The following is an 18,208-nucleotide window of genomic DNA, read 5'->3' as shown; positions in this document are numbered from 1 at the left end:
CCCCCTTTATTCATGCCCTCTTGTGTAGGTTCTATCTCTAATAAATAATTTATGATAATAAATAACATTATAAAGCATTTTCTGGAAGGCATTTTCTAGGAGGTTTTATACATATAATCCCATTTTATTTTCAGCCACCCCATGAGACCTGTGTCATTATCTCATCTACAAATGAAAAAGCGGAGACAAAACAAGTAGCCTCCCTAGAGTCATAGGATACTAAGGGGTAGATGTGAGATCAAAAACAGGTTGTCAACCCTACACTGCTTCTATTGCTATTATGTTAATACTTACTATTATTACTATTCTCAATAATGCATTTGCCCAATGTACAGATACAAAGGTCCAACCTGGATGACTCAGACCCTCCCTTCCCTATCAGAATTACAGATGTCATGGGCTGCTGAGCAACACTACCCCTCTACTCTACCATCTACTGATCCAGGCTCTGGATAACAAAATAACAATAGAACAAAAGGGAACAAATCATTAGGGACCATCTCCCTTCTTCCCATGCCTTACCACTGTTGTTTATATAACCCAAATTCTATTTTCTCAAAGGCCAGCCAGAGATCCTTTCACACTCAAGAAATAAAATGCTGATAAACAGACTAAGCCCGGATTTTTCTCCTAGAAATGAAAATAAATTTACTTCTGTCCTTTCCATATCATTTCTCCACACCTTAGTATTTTCCTGTGCTCACATTATTCATGGAAAAACAAAGGACTGATAGGGAAAGAAATAGGACCTGTCTGCCTTTTTCATATTTTTGGTATCAATTTAAGAGGTGTTCAAAAAGTTATGGAAAATAAACCACTACATCCATTCATTAGGAACTATGCTGCTGCCAAATGTATATTCTATCCTACAGTGAGTTAAACAATGATGTGAGAAATAATAGGTGGTAGCAGCAGAAAAGAAAACAAAACTCATTCACCCACTAAAAGCAGTAGTAATTAATGGTGTAGCTTGAGCAGGAGATAAGCTTGACCCCAACTCCACACACCACCTGCTCCAGGTTTCTGTGGCTGTGGAGCCATCAGCAGATGCTCCAAGTTGAAGAATTTACTACTGAATTCCCTATTATCATTGTCTAGAAAGAGGAAGAAGGAAGATGAAGGTCCAATTGCATTTCTAGGCCTGCAGCCAAAGAAGAGACACCTGGAATTTCAAGTTAGAACATACTTTTCCATTGTCATTCAGTTCTATATTACTATTAGTATTCTAGGGTTAAAATAAGTTATGAACTAACCTAAGAATTGAACCACCAAGCCTATGCTGAGCACTTAGTATGTGATAGATACTGACCTGGGTGCTGAAAATATAGAAGTGAGAAAAACAGGCACATTTGGATGCTAAAAACTATAGAGACATTACAGGGTGTTATGAGAACACAGAGCAGGAGAAAGACCTGCTGCTTTTATTTTATTTTTTTATAGACTTATTCATTTTAGAGAGAGCATGCACAAGCAAGGGGAGAGTGAGAGACAAAGAATCTCAGGAAGACCCATGCTAAGTGTGGAGCCGAATGCAGGGCTCAATCCCCCTGACCCTGAGATCATAACTAGAGCTGAAATCAAGAGTCAGAAGCTTAACCAGCTGAGTCACCCAGGTGTCCGTGGTCTTAAGTAGAGAGTCAAAAGACTTCTTTGAAGAAATATGTATAAGTCCAAACTTACAAATTATATAATGGATCAAATATATATTACAAATATTTTTGTGAATCTCTGAGACACAAATGCTGTTTACTGAACATAGATGTTATATAAGTAATGCTTATCAATTTGCTTTTCCTAATCAAAAATTTTGCTGAAGTTCTTAATTCTAAGCATTATGTTGTTGTGTATTTCACCTCTGGCATTGCTTCAAATAAGGTTCTTCTTCGCTTGGTAAATTCTTTCATATCAGTCAAGATTTCATGCTTTATTTCAAGAGGCAGGCTGCTAAAGTCTTCAGACTCAATATCTATGGCATGAGGATTATGAAAGAACTCTTCCTGTAAAGAGTAAAATGTAACTATGAAATTTACATTTCATTCACTTAATTCTATTTATCCTGATATTTATTGCACCTACTGTAGACATAGTTCTACGAAATCTACAACAGACTAAACACAGTTGTACATAACCTGCAACAAGTATCAGAGAATAGGTAGATTAGGGAATATATCCATTCACTCACTCAATTCACTAAGAAGAAAAAAATACTTACGACACTCCTAATGTGCCAGGCACTGTTCTAGGTGCTAGGGTACTGGGCAGATCATGCCAGATAAGGTCCCTACTCTTAGGCATGGAGAAAGACATATGATAACCAAACAAATAAATAAATGAACAAGAAAATAAAGCAGGTTAATCTGATACGAGAGTAGATTAGGAGAAGAGGAAGAGAGACAACATTTGTTAAAGAAGACCTCATTAAAAAATGACATGTGAGCAGGGACTTGAAAGACACCAACAAGACTGATCAATGACATCCCAGGCCGCAGGAATAGCAAGTACAAGGGCAGTAAGGCAGGGATTCAAAAGGCAGGCCTTTTGGATTTGAACAATATCTGTAACTCCCTTAATTAGATTAGCTTTGTTTTGTTCTTAACCTATAATCAAAAATGAAATGATAAGTGAGAAATTCAGACATCAAAAAGTAAAAAACTTTTCTAAATTTTAAATAATTACCAAAAATAATTTAAAACTCTTCATTCGTAAAGAAAATAAAATAATACAATTTGCTGTCTTATATGTAGGTATGTTGTATAGGTGTACGTGCAAGTCAGCCGGCACTTAGGCCAGTCAAGCTCAGAACACCCCGTGCTTTCCCCACACTAAGGGAGCACCTTTCTGTTCCCATCAGCCCTCCGAGGTAGGCATCGTTAGTATTTTTGTTTTACAAAAAAAAAAAAAAGAAAGAAAAGAAGAGAAGAGAAGAGAAGAGAAGAGAAGAGAAGAGAAGAGAAGAGAAGAGAAGAGAAAAGGAAAAAAAGAAAAGGGAAATAAAGCCTTGGAGAAGTTAAATTGTCTAAGAACACATAGCTAGGCACAGAACAGTCCGTACCTAAATGCACGTCTTTTTAATCACAATGTTCATGGTCTTCACCACGACTGCTGTCATTTGCTGTATTAATAATGCAGAAGTTGAGGCTTGTACCTCAAAAGTCTTATTACAGTACATTAATTTGTAAAAATGTCATTCATTAAAATATTTGAGGTGATGGTTTTAAAACATGACCACAGATTCTCGGACACTCTTTCATCTAATTCCTCTCCCCTTAAATAGGGGCTGGCCTCACTGACCAACTTCTCCCAGACAGAATGCACACAGGAGGGAGGCAGCACTACATCCGAAGCTGGCTAGGAAAGGCCGCAGCACTCTGCCAGCCACTTGTTCTTGGGATGCTTGCCTTTGGAACAAAGTGCCATGCTGTGAATGAGCCCAGGCCACACGGAGAAGCCACAGGCAGGTGTTTGGATGGGCAGCCAGCATCAACTGCCAGACACGTGAGTAAGGAAGCCCTGGAGGGGACTTCAGCCCCAGCTACGGACTGCCTGCATTTACACGGGATCACGTGCGGAGAGGACTGCCTTGCTGAGCTAAACAGCACCCGGAACGGCGAGAGGAGGGTGACAAACAACCGTTTTCGTGCCACCAAGCAACGGATACCTAGAACATAGGCACAGACATACATTCACATATATATGCATGCATGTATACCTAACATGTACACACACCCAAATACACACAGATGCTCAACCATAAGGAGTGGGGTGGGAGAATGGGCTGATACATACCAAAATGTTACCTGAAGTCATTTATGGGTAGTACGTTTTCTCTATTTTTACACAAGTAGGTATTACTATGTATACTTATTGTTTGTTTAGTTGTTGGTTGTAAAAGAAAGATGGCTTATTTTGGATATCCACGTATGCATAATGGCAAATGCCATATAAATAGGCAAAACGTGTATGGGTGCCTGTGTATTTGTACAGACAAACACATGCATATACACATACACATATACACACACACAATAAAGAAGGCATCTATTTTTTTTTTTTACCAGGAACTTCCATAAATTCATACTACCTCATTATTCATTTTCGTGTCATTCACTTCAAATAACAGAATATATTCTGAATTCAAAAATTACATTAAGTACCTGTAATGCTTGTTTTTGACTCATTCTTTCTTGCCATTCTCTTTCATCTTCCTCTTCTGAACTGAAAGTCAAGCATACATTTATCGTATCTATGATTTAATGATAACTTATAAAAATATTTCCTGAGCAAGGGGCCACTAGTTGTAGGAGCTACAATGGTACCTAAGATGGCATGATACGTGCTGTCATTGTTCCCACAGCCAGTCAGGAGGGGACACATGCCAGAGAGCAACCACAATACAATCTAACGATGTCCATCACAAAGGAGGAGCAGGTTGCTAAAGTTGCAATAAGGGGAATTATCTCACTCCAAAGTGGATTGGCGGGGTGGGGTGGGGGGGTCCTAAAGTTTTCTGGAATCTCTGGCAATTGCACTGCTTGGACTTAGCCACAAATAAGAAAGGTACAGTTGTAGAGTCTGGGGAACATTCATGGAGACAAGTGTTCCATGCAGCAACACTACATCCTATAAACATCTGGAAACAAGGGAAAGAAAGCCTGCCTGGAGATGATAGAGAGGACCTGGTGAGGTTGGAGAAGCATGTGATTAAGAGGATGAAGTTTTATCCTAAAGAAATGAGAAGCTGGGAAGCATTTCAAGCTCTGAAATGAAATTATCAGGTTTGGGTTTTAAGAGCTTCTACACCACAAAGCAGAGATTGAACTTGGTGGGTAGGGGTTCCAGCAAAAAGGGAAGATCAAAGACAGAGAAAGAAGTGAGGAGGAGCATACTTCTTGAGCGGCCAACAAGAGAATTCTGGTCTGTTTGGTTAGTTTCTCACTCTAAGTTAATATATAAACATTCTGATATTCTTTGAGTTTGCTTAATGTGAGCTTGTTCTATACAGCCTGATCATCTATAGAACTCTAGAGAACTCTAGATAAACAGAACTGGCCTGATTCGAAAGCTACCTGGTGTCTCCAGAGCCCCTGAGAAAGGAATGCAGGCAGGTGAGGGCAGAGACACACTTCCTGGCCCCCCTCCTGCACTTCAGCCACAGAAGCCACTGATAGTGAACAGGGACCCAGAGGGACAGTCCACAGAGGAGCCTGAGAAAGTGGCCAGAGAGGTGCCCAGATAGCAGGACAACACAAATGCCACGTCACGTGCAGCTGAAAAGTACAGTAAGCTGACACCTGCGAAGTACCTACTAGATTTAGCAAGGATGTTGTGTGTCATCTTGTAGCGTGGTGGTGACAGAAAGATGACTCGAGCTGAGAAACAGGCAGAGACGACAAGTGTAAGCAAAGGATAGGAAAAATGGAAATCCACACCTTCATAAATTACACAGGAACAGTGCTAACACAGGGTCTGCAGAATGAAGAGACAAACCAACACAAACTACCAAACCACAAGGACAAGTTAGTAACTAAAAATCTTAGTCTTTGAAAAACATTCTAAAAGGTGTTGAGAATGCATTTTCAGATGCATTAATTCCTACATGTCTTATCATGTAGATAAAAACATAAATATAGACAATTACTAGTTTTAAACAGTTAAACATTTACCTATTTTTCTCTTCCTTCTGTAAAGGTGGCAAAACATAGATGTCATCTTCTCTTCGAACTTGAGTAAGACTGGGGAGTGCTTCGTCTCTGAAAAGCACACACAGACTTAAGCAGAGGTGACAGGAAATAGGATGTTGAGTCAGTAAGATGCCCCAACTGAGGACATAGGCACTGAGGAGGGGGTGAGAGGGGGGAAAACACAGGGCTGTAGCAGGTTCACCCTGCAGCCCTGGCTGCTGCTGTTAAAGCAAGCATGCCCTCAGGAGAATGGAAAACTCACTGGAGCTCTGGCTCCAGGCACCTCAGCCAGGGCCTCATCTGCAGGCACAGAGATGCATCTAATCAAAGTATAAAGTGCCCACAACCACTACCACAGCTTTCCATTCTCATATCAGAGCTGATCTTCACCGAACAGAGAATTTTCACAACTTCCAGTTACTGAGTCCAATGGATAGCCCACTTATTCCTCTGATTTCACTCTCTGTGATCTGCAAGTTAAAATCAGGGAAAGGGAACCACAGGAATCCAACACAAAAACTAAAAGCTCTTAATCTTCAAAAGTAATGTAATTTGCTTCTTGCCTTTTGCTTTTTAAGGCAGTTTTGATAGCCTGTCTTTTCAAAAATGTTTTCAAAAGCTTCTCTGTCGTTTTTCTGGAGTCGGTGGCTGCCAAATCCTTTCTATGCCTTCTCTTAGCCTGTGAAAACAAAGGACACAAGACTGTTTCAGGGAGTTAGTATATTAAAAACATTTCTGTGACTTTTCTCCATAGGATTTAGTTTGTCTGAGTTTTCAGATTATGACTGCTTTAGTATTTCCTCCCAACCGTTACATCAGTGGGTATGTTCCTGCTACGCAAAAGACAGACGTCTCCATCTCCCTACGACTAAACGGACTGGCTAGGATATAGTGTTTGGGAAAGTATTACTTTCAGTTTCTTTTAAATAGCCTTTAACATCCCCCAGAAGCCTAAAACTTATTAGTATATAATTAAGCAAATGTCTCTCAAAAGGGGTTATTAACATATTCTTTAAAATTGCCAAAACCAATCTGATACTGATCTTTATAAAAATACATTACTTGGGGCTCCCGGTGGCTCAGCCAGTTAAGCTTCCAACTCCTAACTTCATGACTCCAGTCATGATCTCTGGGTCATGGGAATGAGCTCTGTGTCAGAACCATGCTCAGCAGGGAGTATGCTTGAGATTCTCTCTCCCTCTGCCTCTGCCCCTCCCCCTGCTCTTCCTCTCGCTTTCTCTCAAAGAAAATAAAAATCAAAATTAAAAAGTACATTACTAACATGCCATTCTGTCCCTCAACATTCAAGATTATATCATAAGAAATCCTAAAATGTACAGAAGAATCTTGTAAGAAATGTCCATGCAGGAAAAAATGGAATACTCTCCATGCTTATGATGGAATATAAGAAGGAAATACCAAAACATTATTTTCCTTTCTTTCTTTTTTTTAATTAAAATATAACAGACATAGAACACTGTGGAAAGTTTAAGATATACAATGTGTTGATTTGGTACACTTATATATTACAAAATGATTACTATAGTAGTGTTAGCTAAAACCTTTATCATGGGGCTGGGGAATTAGGGAGATGTTTACTAGTAGATAAATTCTGGAGTTCTTTTTTCCTGTCTAATCCTTCCAAGGAGTTCCTGATACAATGTGCCTTGGATAATTTAAAACTGTAACATGCAAGTCTAGATAGACCTTTTATTGGGGGAACAAATGTCTCCAAACATTTACTGATCCTTACTCTTATCCTACATCCTCACTAAATTAGACAATGTCTGTCTGGTGTGATTATGAAGTGATGAACTGGCATTTTCAACGCATAAAAAGTCCTATGTTCAAATGGGTGCTGTCATGGGCAGTGGGGGGCAAGGCGGGGGTTACACAATTACTCCAAAGCTCACAACTTTGTTCCAATATTGTTTCAAACTACTTTCAGAATGAAGAAACTCAGTGTCATTCTTTTACATCCTGGTCAACTTCCTTCCTCAATAATCCACATTAGTCACACCTGGCACCACATAAAATCCAATTAGTCTTTAAACACTGAGGACCCACGCTCTCAAATTCATGGAGGCATCTCCCCAACAGACTATCATACTCAGCAGCACAACTGAAACACACGTAGAACACCTAAGATATTCTAAAAGGAAAACTCTCAAATGTAAGGATTTAGTCATTCTATTAAAAGCTGAATTTCATCACTACACCCAGGATATAGTCTCACAAATAATCGTTTAAAAAAAAATGTTGATGTGTTCAAGATAAATTTTTTTTAAAAGTTGAAATTAAGTTGGATATATGTCAAAATAAGTCTTGGCATCCAAAATTCTACAGAGAAAACTAAAGTTCTATGTTTCTCTAAGAATGCAGAAAGAAAAAAAATGATTCTTACCAAAGTCTGTTTCTTCAATAGTGGAGCATCCCCATCAAATACAAAAATAGGACGAATTCGAAAAAATAAGAGTTTGCAGAGCCGATGAAACAAAGTGAGAAGATGAGCATTTCCTATTGAGTTCCCATGGCAATCCCGGACCCCTCTTAGTGCCTGGTTTAACCAAATGCTAATATCTGGAAAAATTGTTAATGGAAAGTATTTTGGTATTTCTTCCCTCATCCCCACAACTTCAAGTTCTAGTAACTGATATCATCTAGACCCTGAAACTAAGCCCCATCAGTTCATGAGAAATTGAAAAATGTTGAGCCCTAATAGAATCTACCTAAAATCAGTTTATTTGAACTCTCATTACTACTATTCACAGACTGTATGTAAAACCGTACATCAATATATGTGTGATTTAAAAAAAATCTAATTGTAAACAGTTGCTTCTTCAAAAAAACTAATAATCTCTACAGAATTTTAGTAAATTAAGCACAACTCTTCTGGGGAACAATTTGACAATATTAGCAAAAAATGTAAAAACTGGCATTTCTATTTTACTACTTCTATTTCCAGGCACTTTATTCTCAGAAAATCATCATATAGTCACAATTAAAGTTACTTCTAAGAATGCTTACAGTGATGAAAATATGAAAAACAATGGAAAAGTTTTCCAACAGGTCTTTACTTAAACTGAACTATGATATACGGATTTGCTGGAATATCAAACAGCCCTCAAAACTGGAAGCTATGGCAGCATGTATAGTGATAAGAAAGACTAAATATTAAAGGACATGAAACAGCTTACAGGACTATGGAATGCATAATTACGTTTTATAATATACATGGTATGTTAAATATGAAAAACTAGAAGTTCAGATGCCAAAATATGAACAATAGTTAGCTCTTTTGCAATTTTAAGTAATTTATGTTTTCCTGGATTTAACTTTTGTAAAAAATGCTTCTTACTAAATTATTTCCTATTTGTCCATCAGATGGACAGGGTGATGTTGGTTTTCCTGCTCTCCATCTCTCTACCCACTCCTCTAACTTGCTGCTCAGGCATGACTTCAGCAGAGCTCTCCTGAGCCCCCAGCCCTTCCTCCTGCTGCACTGGCTCCCCAGGCTACCTTAGCACCTCCGCACCACACCCTCTCTATCCAGTAGGCTGCCCCAGGACTCTGTCCTGACTCCTAGACTAGATGGCCTAGTTGACATCTCTACCTGGTGCCTTGCATACATTCCCAACTTGACATAATCAAAACTAAACTCCACATCTATTTTTTTCTTTTATTCCTATTTATTTACCTACTTAAATTCAAGGTAATTACCATATACTGCATTATCAGTTTCAGGGGTGGAATTTAGTGATTCATCAGTTGCATACAATACCCAGTGCTCATTACACCACATGCCCTCCTTAATGCCCATCGCCCAGTTATCCCATCCCCCCTGCCCACCTCCCCTCCAGGGACCCTTGGTTTGCTTCCTAGAGTTACGAGTGTCTCTCTTATGGTTTGCCTCCTTCTCCACATCTTTTCCACCAGGCTGCTTATGCCCCCATTGCAGAGAATGTCACCCCCATTCACCAGAGCCAGAATGCTGTCATCCCCAACGCTCCCCTCATCCAAACACTACCAGCTTCTATCAATTCCATCTTTTAATCTATCTTGAAGAGAGATTTTTCCTGCCTCCGGGGTCTTCTCACATGCTCCTTCCTCTCTTAGCTTAGTTACCTATGATTCACAGGTCTCAGTCTAATGGTCACTTCCTCAGCCCAGATAAAGACCTCCACTTATAGGCTCCTATTCAAAAATATATTACTTATTACATGACAGAAATCCCATTGGGGATACAGCCCTGAATGAAACAAAGGGTTTGCCCTCGTGGAGTTTACAATCTAATGGAGGGAAAAACCAGTGAGATCCATGTCTTGTTTAGCTAGACCACACTTCTGTGCAAGGCTCTCCCTTTCCGAGAGCATATAGGAGGCAACAAATACTTGATATTAAGTGAGCTGAATAGTATTTAAATAGATGTACATTACCCAATTTATAACCATAAAACAAATTAGACCCATCAACAATTAACTCAATAAACACTGTGTAACAAAGTAACTAGTGGAAAGCAAGCTATTATTCTACTCATTCCAATATTTGAGTGCTACTATGTGCTAGCATAGTGGCCCAAATTCTTGGGATAGAATAGCAAACAATAGCCCTGAACAGGGTGCCTGTGTGGCTCAATCAGTTAGGTGTCTGCTCAGGTCATGATCCCAGGGTCCTTGGATCGAGCCCCATGTCAGGCTCCCTGCTCAGTGGAGAGTCTGCTTCTCCCTCTCCCTCTGCTTTTCCCCCTTCCTCATGTTCTTTCTCTCTTCAATAATAAAATCTTAAAAAAAAAAAAAAAAACAGAGCCCTGAAAGTAACAGATAGGGTGTCTGAATCCAAGCTTGTACTCTAATGGGGAAGATGAACAATTAAAAAGGAAAAAAATAAAGTAACAGAAAAATTATAGATATAATACATATAGATATATTATATAATATAAAAAAGTAAATAGAGCAGAGTAAAAGGACATGAGCGGGGGTCAATGACTAATTAGGGAAGGCCTATGTGAAGAATTAGCAGAGAGCTGAATGAACAGGAGCAGCGAACGTTAATGTCCTAGAAGAGAAGCATGATTCCATCAAAGGACAATATGGCAAGAACATAGCCCCAGGAACAAGAGAGTTGATAAGGGTGTACAGCCCCTGGGCCATGACTTAAAGATCACCCTAGCGACAAGTGGGCAATAAACTAGAAGGAAACTAGTTTTAAAACTAGTTATAATAGGCCTAGTAAAGTGACAATGAGAAGTAGCAGGTTAAAGATTTACCTTGGAAGTAGGATTTGGTGATGACTTTGTACTGTACTGGATAAGTATTTCTGCTTGCTACACTGCTGTACAGGATTAAGTTTCCACTTAAACCATTACTTTAAATGCTATAATCAATGAGAAAATCTATTTTCAGATCAGTGGCTCTCAACTCTGCTACCCTTTCAAACTCGATATAAAGCTTTTAAGACAGAGATTACTAGCATTCATATGCTTAAAATTCAAAATCTAGACTTTTTTTAATTAATCATACGTAGTCTCAAAGTTGAAAGTTCCATCTTAAAATTATTTTTTAAAATATATGTAAAATTAGGCATTCTGAAAATATATGAATAAGACTTCAGCCCAGGGCCTGATCCTGGAGACCCCAGATCAAGTCCCATGTCAGGCTCCCTGCATGGAGCCTGTTTCTTCCTCTGCCTGTGTCTTGGTCTCTCTCTCTCTCTCTCTCTCTCTCTCTCTGTCTCTCGCTCTCTGTGTGTGTGTCTCCCATGAATAAATAAATAAAATCTTAAAAAAAAAAAAGACTTGTCTAATTTCAGTAAGTCTATAAAAAAAAAAAAAAGGAACAGCTGGAAAAAAATTAAATCCACAGCAAAGCCAGAAACATTTTATAGATAAGACCCAAAGGACCAATAACATTCTGAAATGAAAGGTAAATTACTTTAGTTCTATTGGTAGGTGACTTACAATTTAATACCAATTAGTGTGCATAGCTTAAAGAGAGTGTAATATTTTGCTAAGAGACGTAAATGCATTTTACAAATGCATTTTGTATGCTAATATTCATAAGAAACTAAAGTTAAACTGTTAATTGTTATTGGGCACATTTAGATTGGATAAATAAACAAGACACTCACTTATAGATGGTTTTAAAAAATGTATTTTAGGGATCCCTGGGTGGCGCAGCGGTTTGGTGCCTGCCTTTGGCCCAGGCTGTGATCCTGGAGTCCCGGGATCGAGTCCCACGTCGGGCTCCCGGTGCATGGAGCCTGCTTCTCCCTCTGCCTATGTCTCTGCCTCTCTCTCTCTCTCTCTGTGTGACTATCATAAATAAATAAAAATTTTTAAAAAATGTATTTTAAGGATCCACGAGTAACTTATGAACCTAGTACGTCGTAGATAATTTCTTAACAAAAAAGACCAAAAAATGGAATATAGGTCAGATATCTTAATTCAAATTCCCATGAAAATGAAACAAAGCAAAATCAATTATAAAACAGCAATCAAATATTCTTTTACATATATTTTTTTTTAATTTTTTTTATTTATTTATTTATGATAGTCACAGAGAGAGAGAGAGAGAGAGGCAGAGACACAGGCAGAGGGAGAAGCAGGCTCCATGCACCGGGAGCCTGATGTGGGATTCGATCCCGGGTCTCCAGGATCGCGCCCTGGGCCAAAGGCAGGCGCCAAACCGCTGCGCCACCCAGGGATCCCTACATATATTTTTATACACATACGTATATAAATGAGATTGTAATTATAAGTGAAAGATCTTTGACAGTCCTCTTTAAATGATTTGTTCTTTCAGAAAAACTTAATAACCTCATGAAAATCATTTCATGTCCCAAAAGAGCTCCTGGGTCATCTAAAAATAATCTAAATTCTAAATTAAATGATTTGGGATCCCTGGGTGGCGCAGCGGTTTGGCGCCTGCCTTTGGCCCAGGGCGCGATCCTGGAGACCCGGGATCGAATCCCACATCGGGCTCCAGGTGCATGGAGCCTGCTTCTCCCTCTGCCTATGTCTCTGCCTCTCTCTCTCTCTCTCTGTGTGACTATCATAAATAAAAAATTTTTAAAAAATTAATTAATTAAATGATTTACCTTCCTTACTTTGGACAACTTCCTAAAAAATTAGAATGCTGAACTTCATGTGTCATCTTAAAGATTTTATAAATTGTTAATTCTTCATAGGGGCTGCAACATAAAATGCCTAAGTCTTTGCTGAAGTTTGAAGGGTTCCTGTCACTGAAAACTGCGCTTTCCTCCAGGTACCGGTCTATGATGAAAATCTTTAGGAAGCAGTGATTTGAAGAACCACTAGAGGGCAACAATAGCACATGTGCTTAAAAACAACCACCAGCACCTTTCCCTTTCCCCTACGCATGGTATCCTGCATAAAAACTTTTCAGCAAGCCACAACTTGTTACAGACATAGTTCAAGATTATTCACACTGCTGAAAATATAATCATCATCTTAACTTTAATTTGAAAATTTTCAGTGTTCCACTATGAGTTGTCTCCAGGCTAAATAATGGTTCCTCTATGTGGCTCCTTTCGCAGAATTCTTACCCATTCTTAAACTGCATTTACCACCGACAAGAATTATTTACATGATTCTCTCCTCCACCTCCCTTATGAACTCCTAGGCTCATAAGTTCCCATGTAAAGAACTGGTGTAAGGTGCCACCAGCTTCCAGAACAGAACAGCCATTCAAAAAAAAAAGGAGGACGGAAAGGAGGAGAACGCTTAACAAATAAAAAAGACCAAACTTTCATGAGTATTCATATTTTGATAAAGAAGACAAACATTTGGGAAGGCGTTGGGAGATGGGGTAACTAGGTGCTGGGCATTAGGGAGGGCACATGATGAGATGAGCACTGGGCATTATACTATATGTTGGCAAACTGAATTTAATTTTTTTTTTTTTATGATAGTCACAGAGAGAGAGAGAGAGAGAGGCAGAGACACAGGCAGAGGGAGAAGCAGGCTCCATGCACCAGGAGCCCGATGTGGGACTCGATCCCGGGACTCCAGGATCGTGCCCTGGGCCAAAGGCAGGCGCCAAACCTCTGCGCCACCCAGGGATCCCTGAATTTAATTTTTTAAAAATAATAAAAAAAGAAAAGGAATACAGGATCACAATTTAAAAAAAAAAAAATTAAAACGTTTAATTCCAAAGACACCAAACCAGACAGATACACAAACGACAGTCCTTTAAAGTCCATCATAGAGACTAGGAGGAGAAAACAAAACAACCAACCGACCCCTGTTTCTCTTTTGAAGTCTTCCCAGTGTTGTACAACATCGCTTTCCTATTCCAAAACCCATAATTAAAAAAAAAAATAGTAAAAGTTACTTTTTAGAAAAGAAAAAAAAAAAAAAAAAAGGTCCAACCCCTGTCCCCGCCACCCTTCTTCTAACAAGCCTAAGTGGAGCAGAAGTCGGGACAGCAAGTACGACTCCCGGCGGGGAAGTCCGCTGCAGGCTGATCTCCCAGCAGGGATCCTCCTTCTAAGCCTTACAATGTTCACTAAGCTCCTGTCCCTTACGCAACCCCTTTATGACTCACACCGACCCTGTGTGTGGATACCACCATCACTGCCACCTCCCAGACGACACACACACACCCTACGGGACAAAACCCGAGGTCGGCCAATCCTGGGTGGCCTGACCCCAAAGCAGGGAAGGGCAGACCCTCGGGGAGAGAAAAGGTCATCAAGGAGGTTCTCCTGCACCCCCCGAGTGCGCCTGGCATCCTGCCCGCCCCGCCCCGCCCCGCGCCGCGCCGCGCCCAGTGGGGAGCCCACAGCGAGGAACTCCTGGCGAGAATCCCGCACCCGAGAACACGTCAAGGATACCCACGGCGAGGATCTTCCCTTCCAGGGTCTCCGGGCTGACCTGCCGCCCGGAGCACTCCAGCAGCTTCCAGAGCCCGTGGACCCCCATGAGGCTGCGGCGACGGGCGGCGCGGCAGGGGCGCAGTCGCCCTTCAATTCCAAGCCTCGCACCGGGGGAAGACGGACGGTAACGCGGCCGCAGCGGTACTTCCGGGTGGCGACACTGCCTCACGGGAGAAAGGCGGGGCCAGAGAAGGGCCGGCGTCGGCAAGAGCAAGTCCTCCTCTCGCCCAAGGTTTGCCCCAAACCTACGCACTCTAAACGGAGGAGCGGCGGGGGCGCCGTCGGCGAGACGAACCGCCAGGAGGGGTTCCCCCACACAGCCTGTCTTCTGGAGTCAGTGCGTAAACTGACGCAAAACGGGAGCGCCCGCTTCCGTCTAATGCAGGGCTCCAGACGGAAGTCCCGCCTCCTGGCTCACGTATATTGGCTGCGCCTCTCCAACCCCGGAAGCGGGGCGGGTTCCGTCGCTGTGTTTGTGTCCTGCTGTTCCCGAACCGCCTCCACGCGGGCATGGTCGCCGCTAACCGTTACCGCGATGCGGAGCATCTCCTCGCTGACGTGACAGCTCTCCACGTGGCTTTTGCGGATCACTTTCTCCCCGCCCGCCGCCAGGTGTGCAAACCCTTAATACCGACTGTTGTTTTACAGGAGAGGCGACCACAGAAAGGGGGATGCTTGGCTGAGGTTTTTAAACGAACACGTGTTTTGTCCGACACCCTGTGGTAGCTAGATAATAATAGGGCATCGTTTTTGTTTTTTTTTTAACTTAACCACCTTTTAAAAGCCTTAGCCCTTGAAATATAGTTTGCTTTTTCTCCGGTGTCTAAATGTAGGATTCCATGTTCCGTAGGTCAGAAGTGACGAGCAGAAGAAGGGACTCGATCGCGAGAGGAGTTGCTGGAAAGGCGGTTGCAGGCCCAGAGTCCGATCCCGACCACGCCGCGTCCTAGTGTTCGGCCTTGTTGAGGGCTTGGCGTTTCCTCTGCAGATGGGGCGGAAGATCCATCTTACGGACTGTGTTAGGTAGGAATACAGGTGATGTATGAAGACTGCTTACCACTACCATTCAATAAATGATAGCTCATCATACATATTGGTTCTGACTTGTATAGAAACGAGGTTGAAGCTCAATGGAAAGGTTGATTTAGGGCAGCCCGGGTGGCGTCAGCCTCCGACTCAGGTCATGATCCCGAGATCCTGGGATCGAGTCCCGCATAGGGCTGGCTGCCCGCAGGGAGCCTGCTTCTCCCTCTAGGTCTCTGCCTCTCTGTGTCTCTCACGAATAAATAAAATCTTTTTTAAAAATTACTTTTTAGGAAAACCATTGCACAATTTTGGGGGGGTTTTGTGGTTTTTTTTTTTTTTCTTTTTTTTTTTTTTTTTTTGGTCTTTACTCCCATTTGTGGAGTCATTCCCAGGAATGGTTACTAGTTGTATTTTACAGAGGTTAATATAATTGCCTGTTCAATGTTTGTCGTCCCCCTCCCCTCCACAGGAGGCTATAGACTTACTGAAGCCAAGAGCTGTTTTGTTGACTGTTAGGACCCCACATACACTCCATACACTTAGCAGGTGTTCCATAAATATTGCCTGAAGGACTTATTTCAGCCTCTAAAGCTGTGGGGTGTATCTTGCATCCTCCTGAAAGAGAATGTCCTCACAAGTCAGTCAGCCCGTGGTCCAAATCCTGCCCAAGCCACATCATAACCCTGTTGGTGGGCTCAGCTCTCTGTTCACCTCCAAAATTTATATGGCAATCCCCTAAACCCCAACACCTCAGAACGTGACTGTACTTGGAGATTGGCCTTTGAAGGGTGATTAAGTTAAAATGAGGCTGTGAGGGTGAACCTAACCCATTCTGACTGGTGCCCTTATGAGAGGGAATTTGGGCACACAGACACCAAGGATGTGCACACTGAGGACAAAGCCTGTGAGGACACAAGACAAGGAGAAAGGCTCAGGTAAAACCAAACCTGTCAACCCTTGATCTCAAACTTGCAGCCTCCAGAACTGCAAAAAATACATTTCTGCTGGTTAAGCACTGCAGTCTGTGGTATGTTATGGCAGCACTAGTAAACGGAGACACCCGATGATCCTAAGCAAGTTTCTTCACCAGTGAGGGTCTGGGGGGGAAATAGTGGTGCCACCTATTTCTTAGGGTCCTGAGATCGGTGATTTTTATATGAAACACCTAGTGGGTAATAGTGATCAAATTAGTTCACTGAGTGAATGATCGAGGGAGAAAAATGCTATGAGTAAAACCGATATGCAAACTGTGATGAATCCCAGAGCAAGTTGTCTGGGACAAGGCAAGTTTGGACGTGTTTTGGCTACTGCACCAGCCTGGCCTAATGATGGGGTGTAGCACTGGGGATAGGAACAATTTCAGAATTTCATCTAAAACATTTTTTATGTCTACAAGCTGGGTAAAAACAAATAGCAACATAGGCATCTGAATATTACATGTGCTTTTAAAACCAGAGCAACATTGCTTGAATACAAAATATTCTTTTGAGGGAACAGTCACTAAGGGGTGTGTATTTGACTTACTTAAGGAGTTCTCAAGATTCTGAGCAGTAATACACACTTTTGGAGTAATAATAGCAAGCACTGTCTGCAAAGCACTCTTCTAAACACTGTACATGCATTCACTTATTCTTCAGAACAATTTATAAAATAGATGCTATTATCCCCAACCAATGCAGAAATAAGCACAGAAACATTAATCTTAACTTGCGCGTAGTGATGCAAAGCTAGTGAGCATGGAGCCAGTATTTGAAACTTCAGTGCTTCTATGGAGATTCCTAAAAAGCACTGACCAAGAAATCAAATGTGACAGGAATGTTACTCATCTTGAAAGACAAGTGCACAATGACTTGCGCATAGTTTTTGGGGAATTAGTCTCTATAAACCTCAATGTGCTCTTAATAACTGCTGAACTTATATATCAAGTTATTAAGTAATCCTATATATCAAGACTTTTATAAAAATTGTTTATGGCCAATAGGTAATTCATATAAACTCATCCTCTTTCTTAGGTGTCCCTGTATTCTTAATGTTGCATTGGTCTCCTTTCCTCTTGGTATTCACTATCTATCTCTTCTCTGAAATGTGTCATTGAACTCAAACTGCTGATATTCAACCATGTTTGACCTACAAAAGTGACAACTTCGTTTAGGTCAAGCCCATATTACTAAATGTTCTATTTCCTATTTTGACGTCTTACAGGAATCTAAAACTATAGTCATAATTTATATCGTTCCACTGATTATAAAAGTCTAATACAAGAAAGTTTCTTCTAACACACTACTTAGGCACAATTGTCACAAACTTCCAACAGAATTCGAAGGGCACTCCCCACCTAAAACAAAGGTTCAAAGCATTCACACTGTTAAAAGTAGAAAACAAAACTTTATTTGATGAAAACTTCTTAAAAGTTTCAGTGTGAAGTAACAAAATCAACAACCTACAAATCTCCTCATTCCTTTGCATTTCACGCAAAATATTCTCTTCAGAAAAATGACCCTTTCGTAATATATATCCCTGTCTGTAGGCTAGGCATGTCTGAGTGGATAAATGGATATAAAATTCAAAAGAGAAGAAAATGAAAATATCCTAAAAATAAAAATCTG

General features: G+C 40.9%; 1 protein-coding gene and 2 long non-coding RNA genes across 18 annotated transcripts in view; 1 reads left to right on the top strand and 2 right to left on the bottom strand.

The window, feature by feature from the left end:
* Positions 1–14,938, bottom strand: part of ERCC5 (ERCC excision repair 5, endonuclease) — a 33,847-nt gene extending 18,909 nt beyond the window's left edge. For 11 of the 15 annotated variants that reach the window (XR_005376546.1, XR_005376547.1, XR_005376548.1 and 8 more), the window contains exons 1-6: positions 14,535–14,938; positions 8,086–8,261; positions 6,245–6,360; positions 5,664–5,750; positions 4,155–4,215; positions 1,854–1,997 (exon numbers count right to left, since the gene is read on the bottom strand). Coding sequence is in view for 11 of the 15 variants with exons in the window: in XM_038570001.1 (XP_038425929.1) it covers positions 1,854–1,997; positions 4,155–4,215; positions 5,664–5,750; positions 6,245–6,360; positions 8,086–8,261; positions 14,535–14,622 (672 nt within the window). In the remaining 4 variants the exon portion in view is untranslated. Of the gene's footprint in view, positions 1–1,853; positions 2,004–3,398; positions 3,659–4,154; positions 4,216–5,663; positions 5,751–6,244; positions 6,361–8,085; positions 8,262–14,513 lie in introns of all 15 variants that reach the window. The other 4 variants (XM_038570006.1, XM_038570003.1, XM_038570004.1 and 1 more) reach the window with 4 other exon arrangements.
* LOC119865227 lies at positions 12,675–14,500 on the bottom strand. Its single transcript, XR_005376552.1, has 3 exons — positions 14,098–14,500; positions 13,941–13,988; positions 12,675–12,727 (listed from the first exon to the last, which is right to left on the bottom strand). It is a non-coding gene; the product is annotated as an uncharacterized LOC119865227 (long non-coding RNA).
* LOC111091702 overlaps positions 14,284–18,208 on the top strand; it is a 29,087-nt gene continuing 25,162 nt past the window's right edge. The window contains exons 1-2 of one of the 2 annotated variants that reach the window (XR_005376551.1): positions 14,284–15,188; positions 15,427–15,611. This is a non-coding gene — a long non-coding RNA (uncharacterized LOC111091702). The remainder of the gene's footprint in view (positions 15,189–15,426; positions 15,612–18,208) is intronic. The other variant, XR_005376550.1, reaches the window with a different exon arrangement.

Source organism: Canis lupus, chromosome 22 (assembly GCF_011100685.1).
Source record: "Canis lupus familiaris isolate Mischka breed German Shepherd chromosome 22, alternate assembly UU_Cfam_GSD_1.0, whole genome shotgun sequence".
NCBI lineage: Eukaryota > Metazoa > Chordata > Mammalia > Carnivora > Canidae > Canis > Canis lupus.
This window is presented reverse-complemented; position numbering and strand designations above follow the sequence as displayed.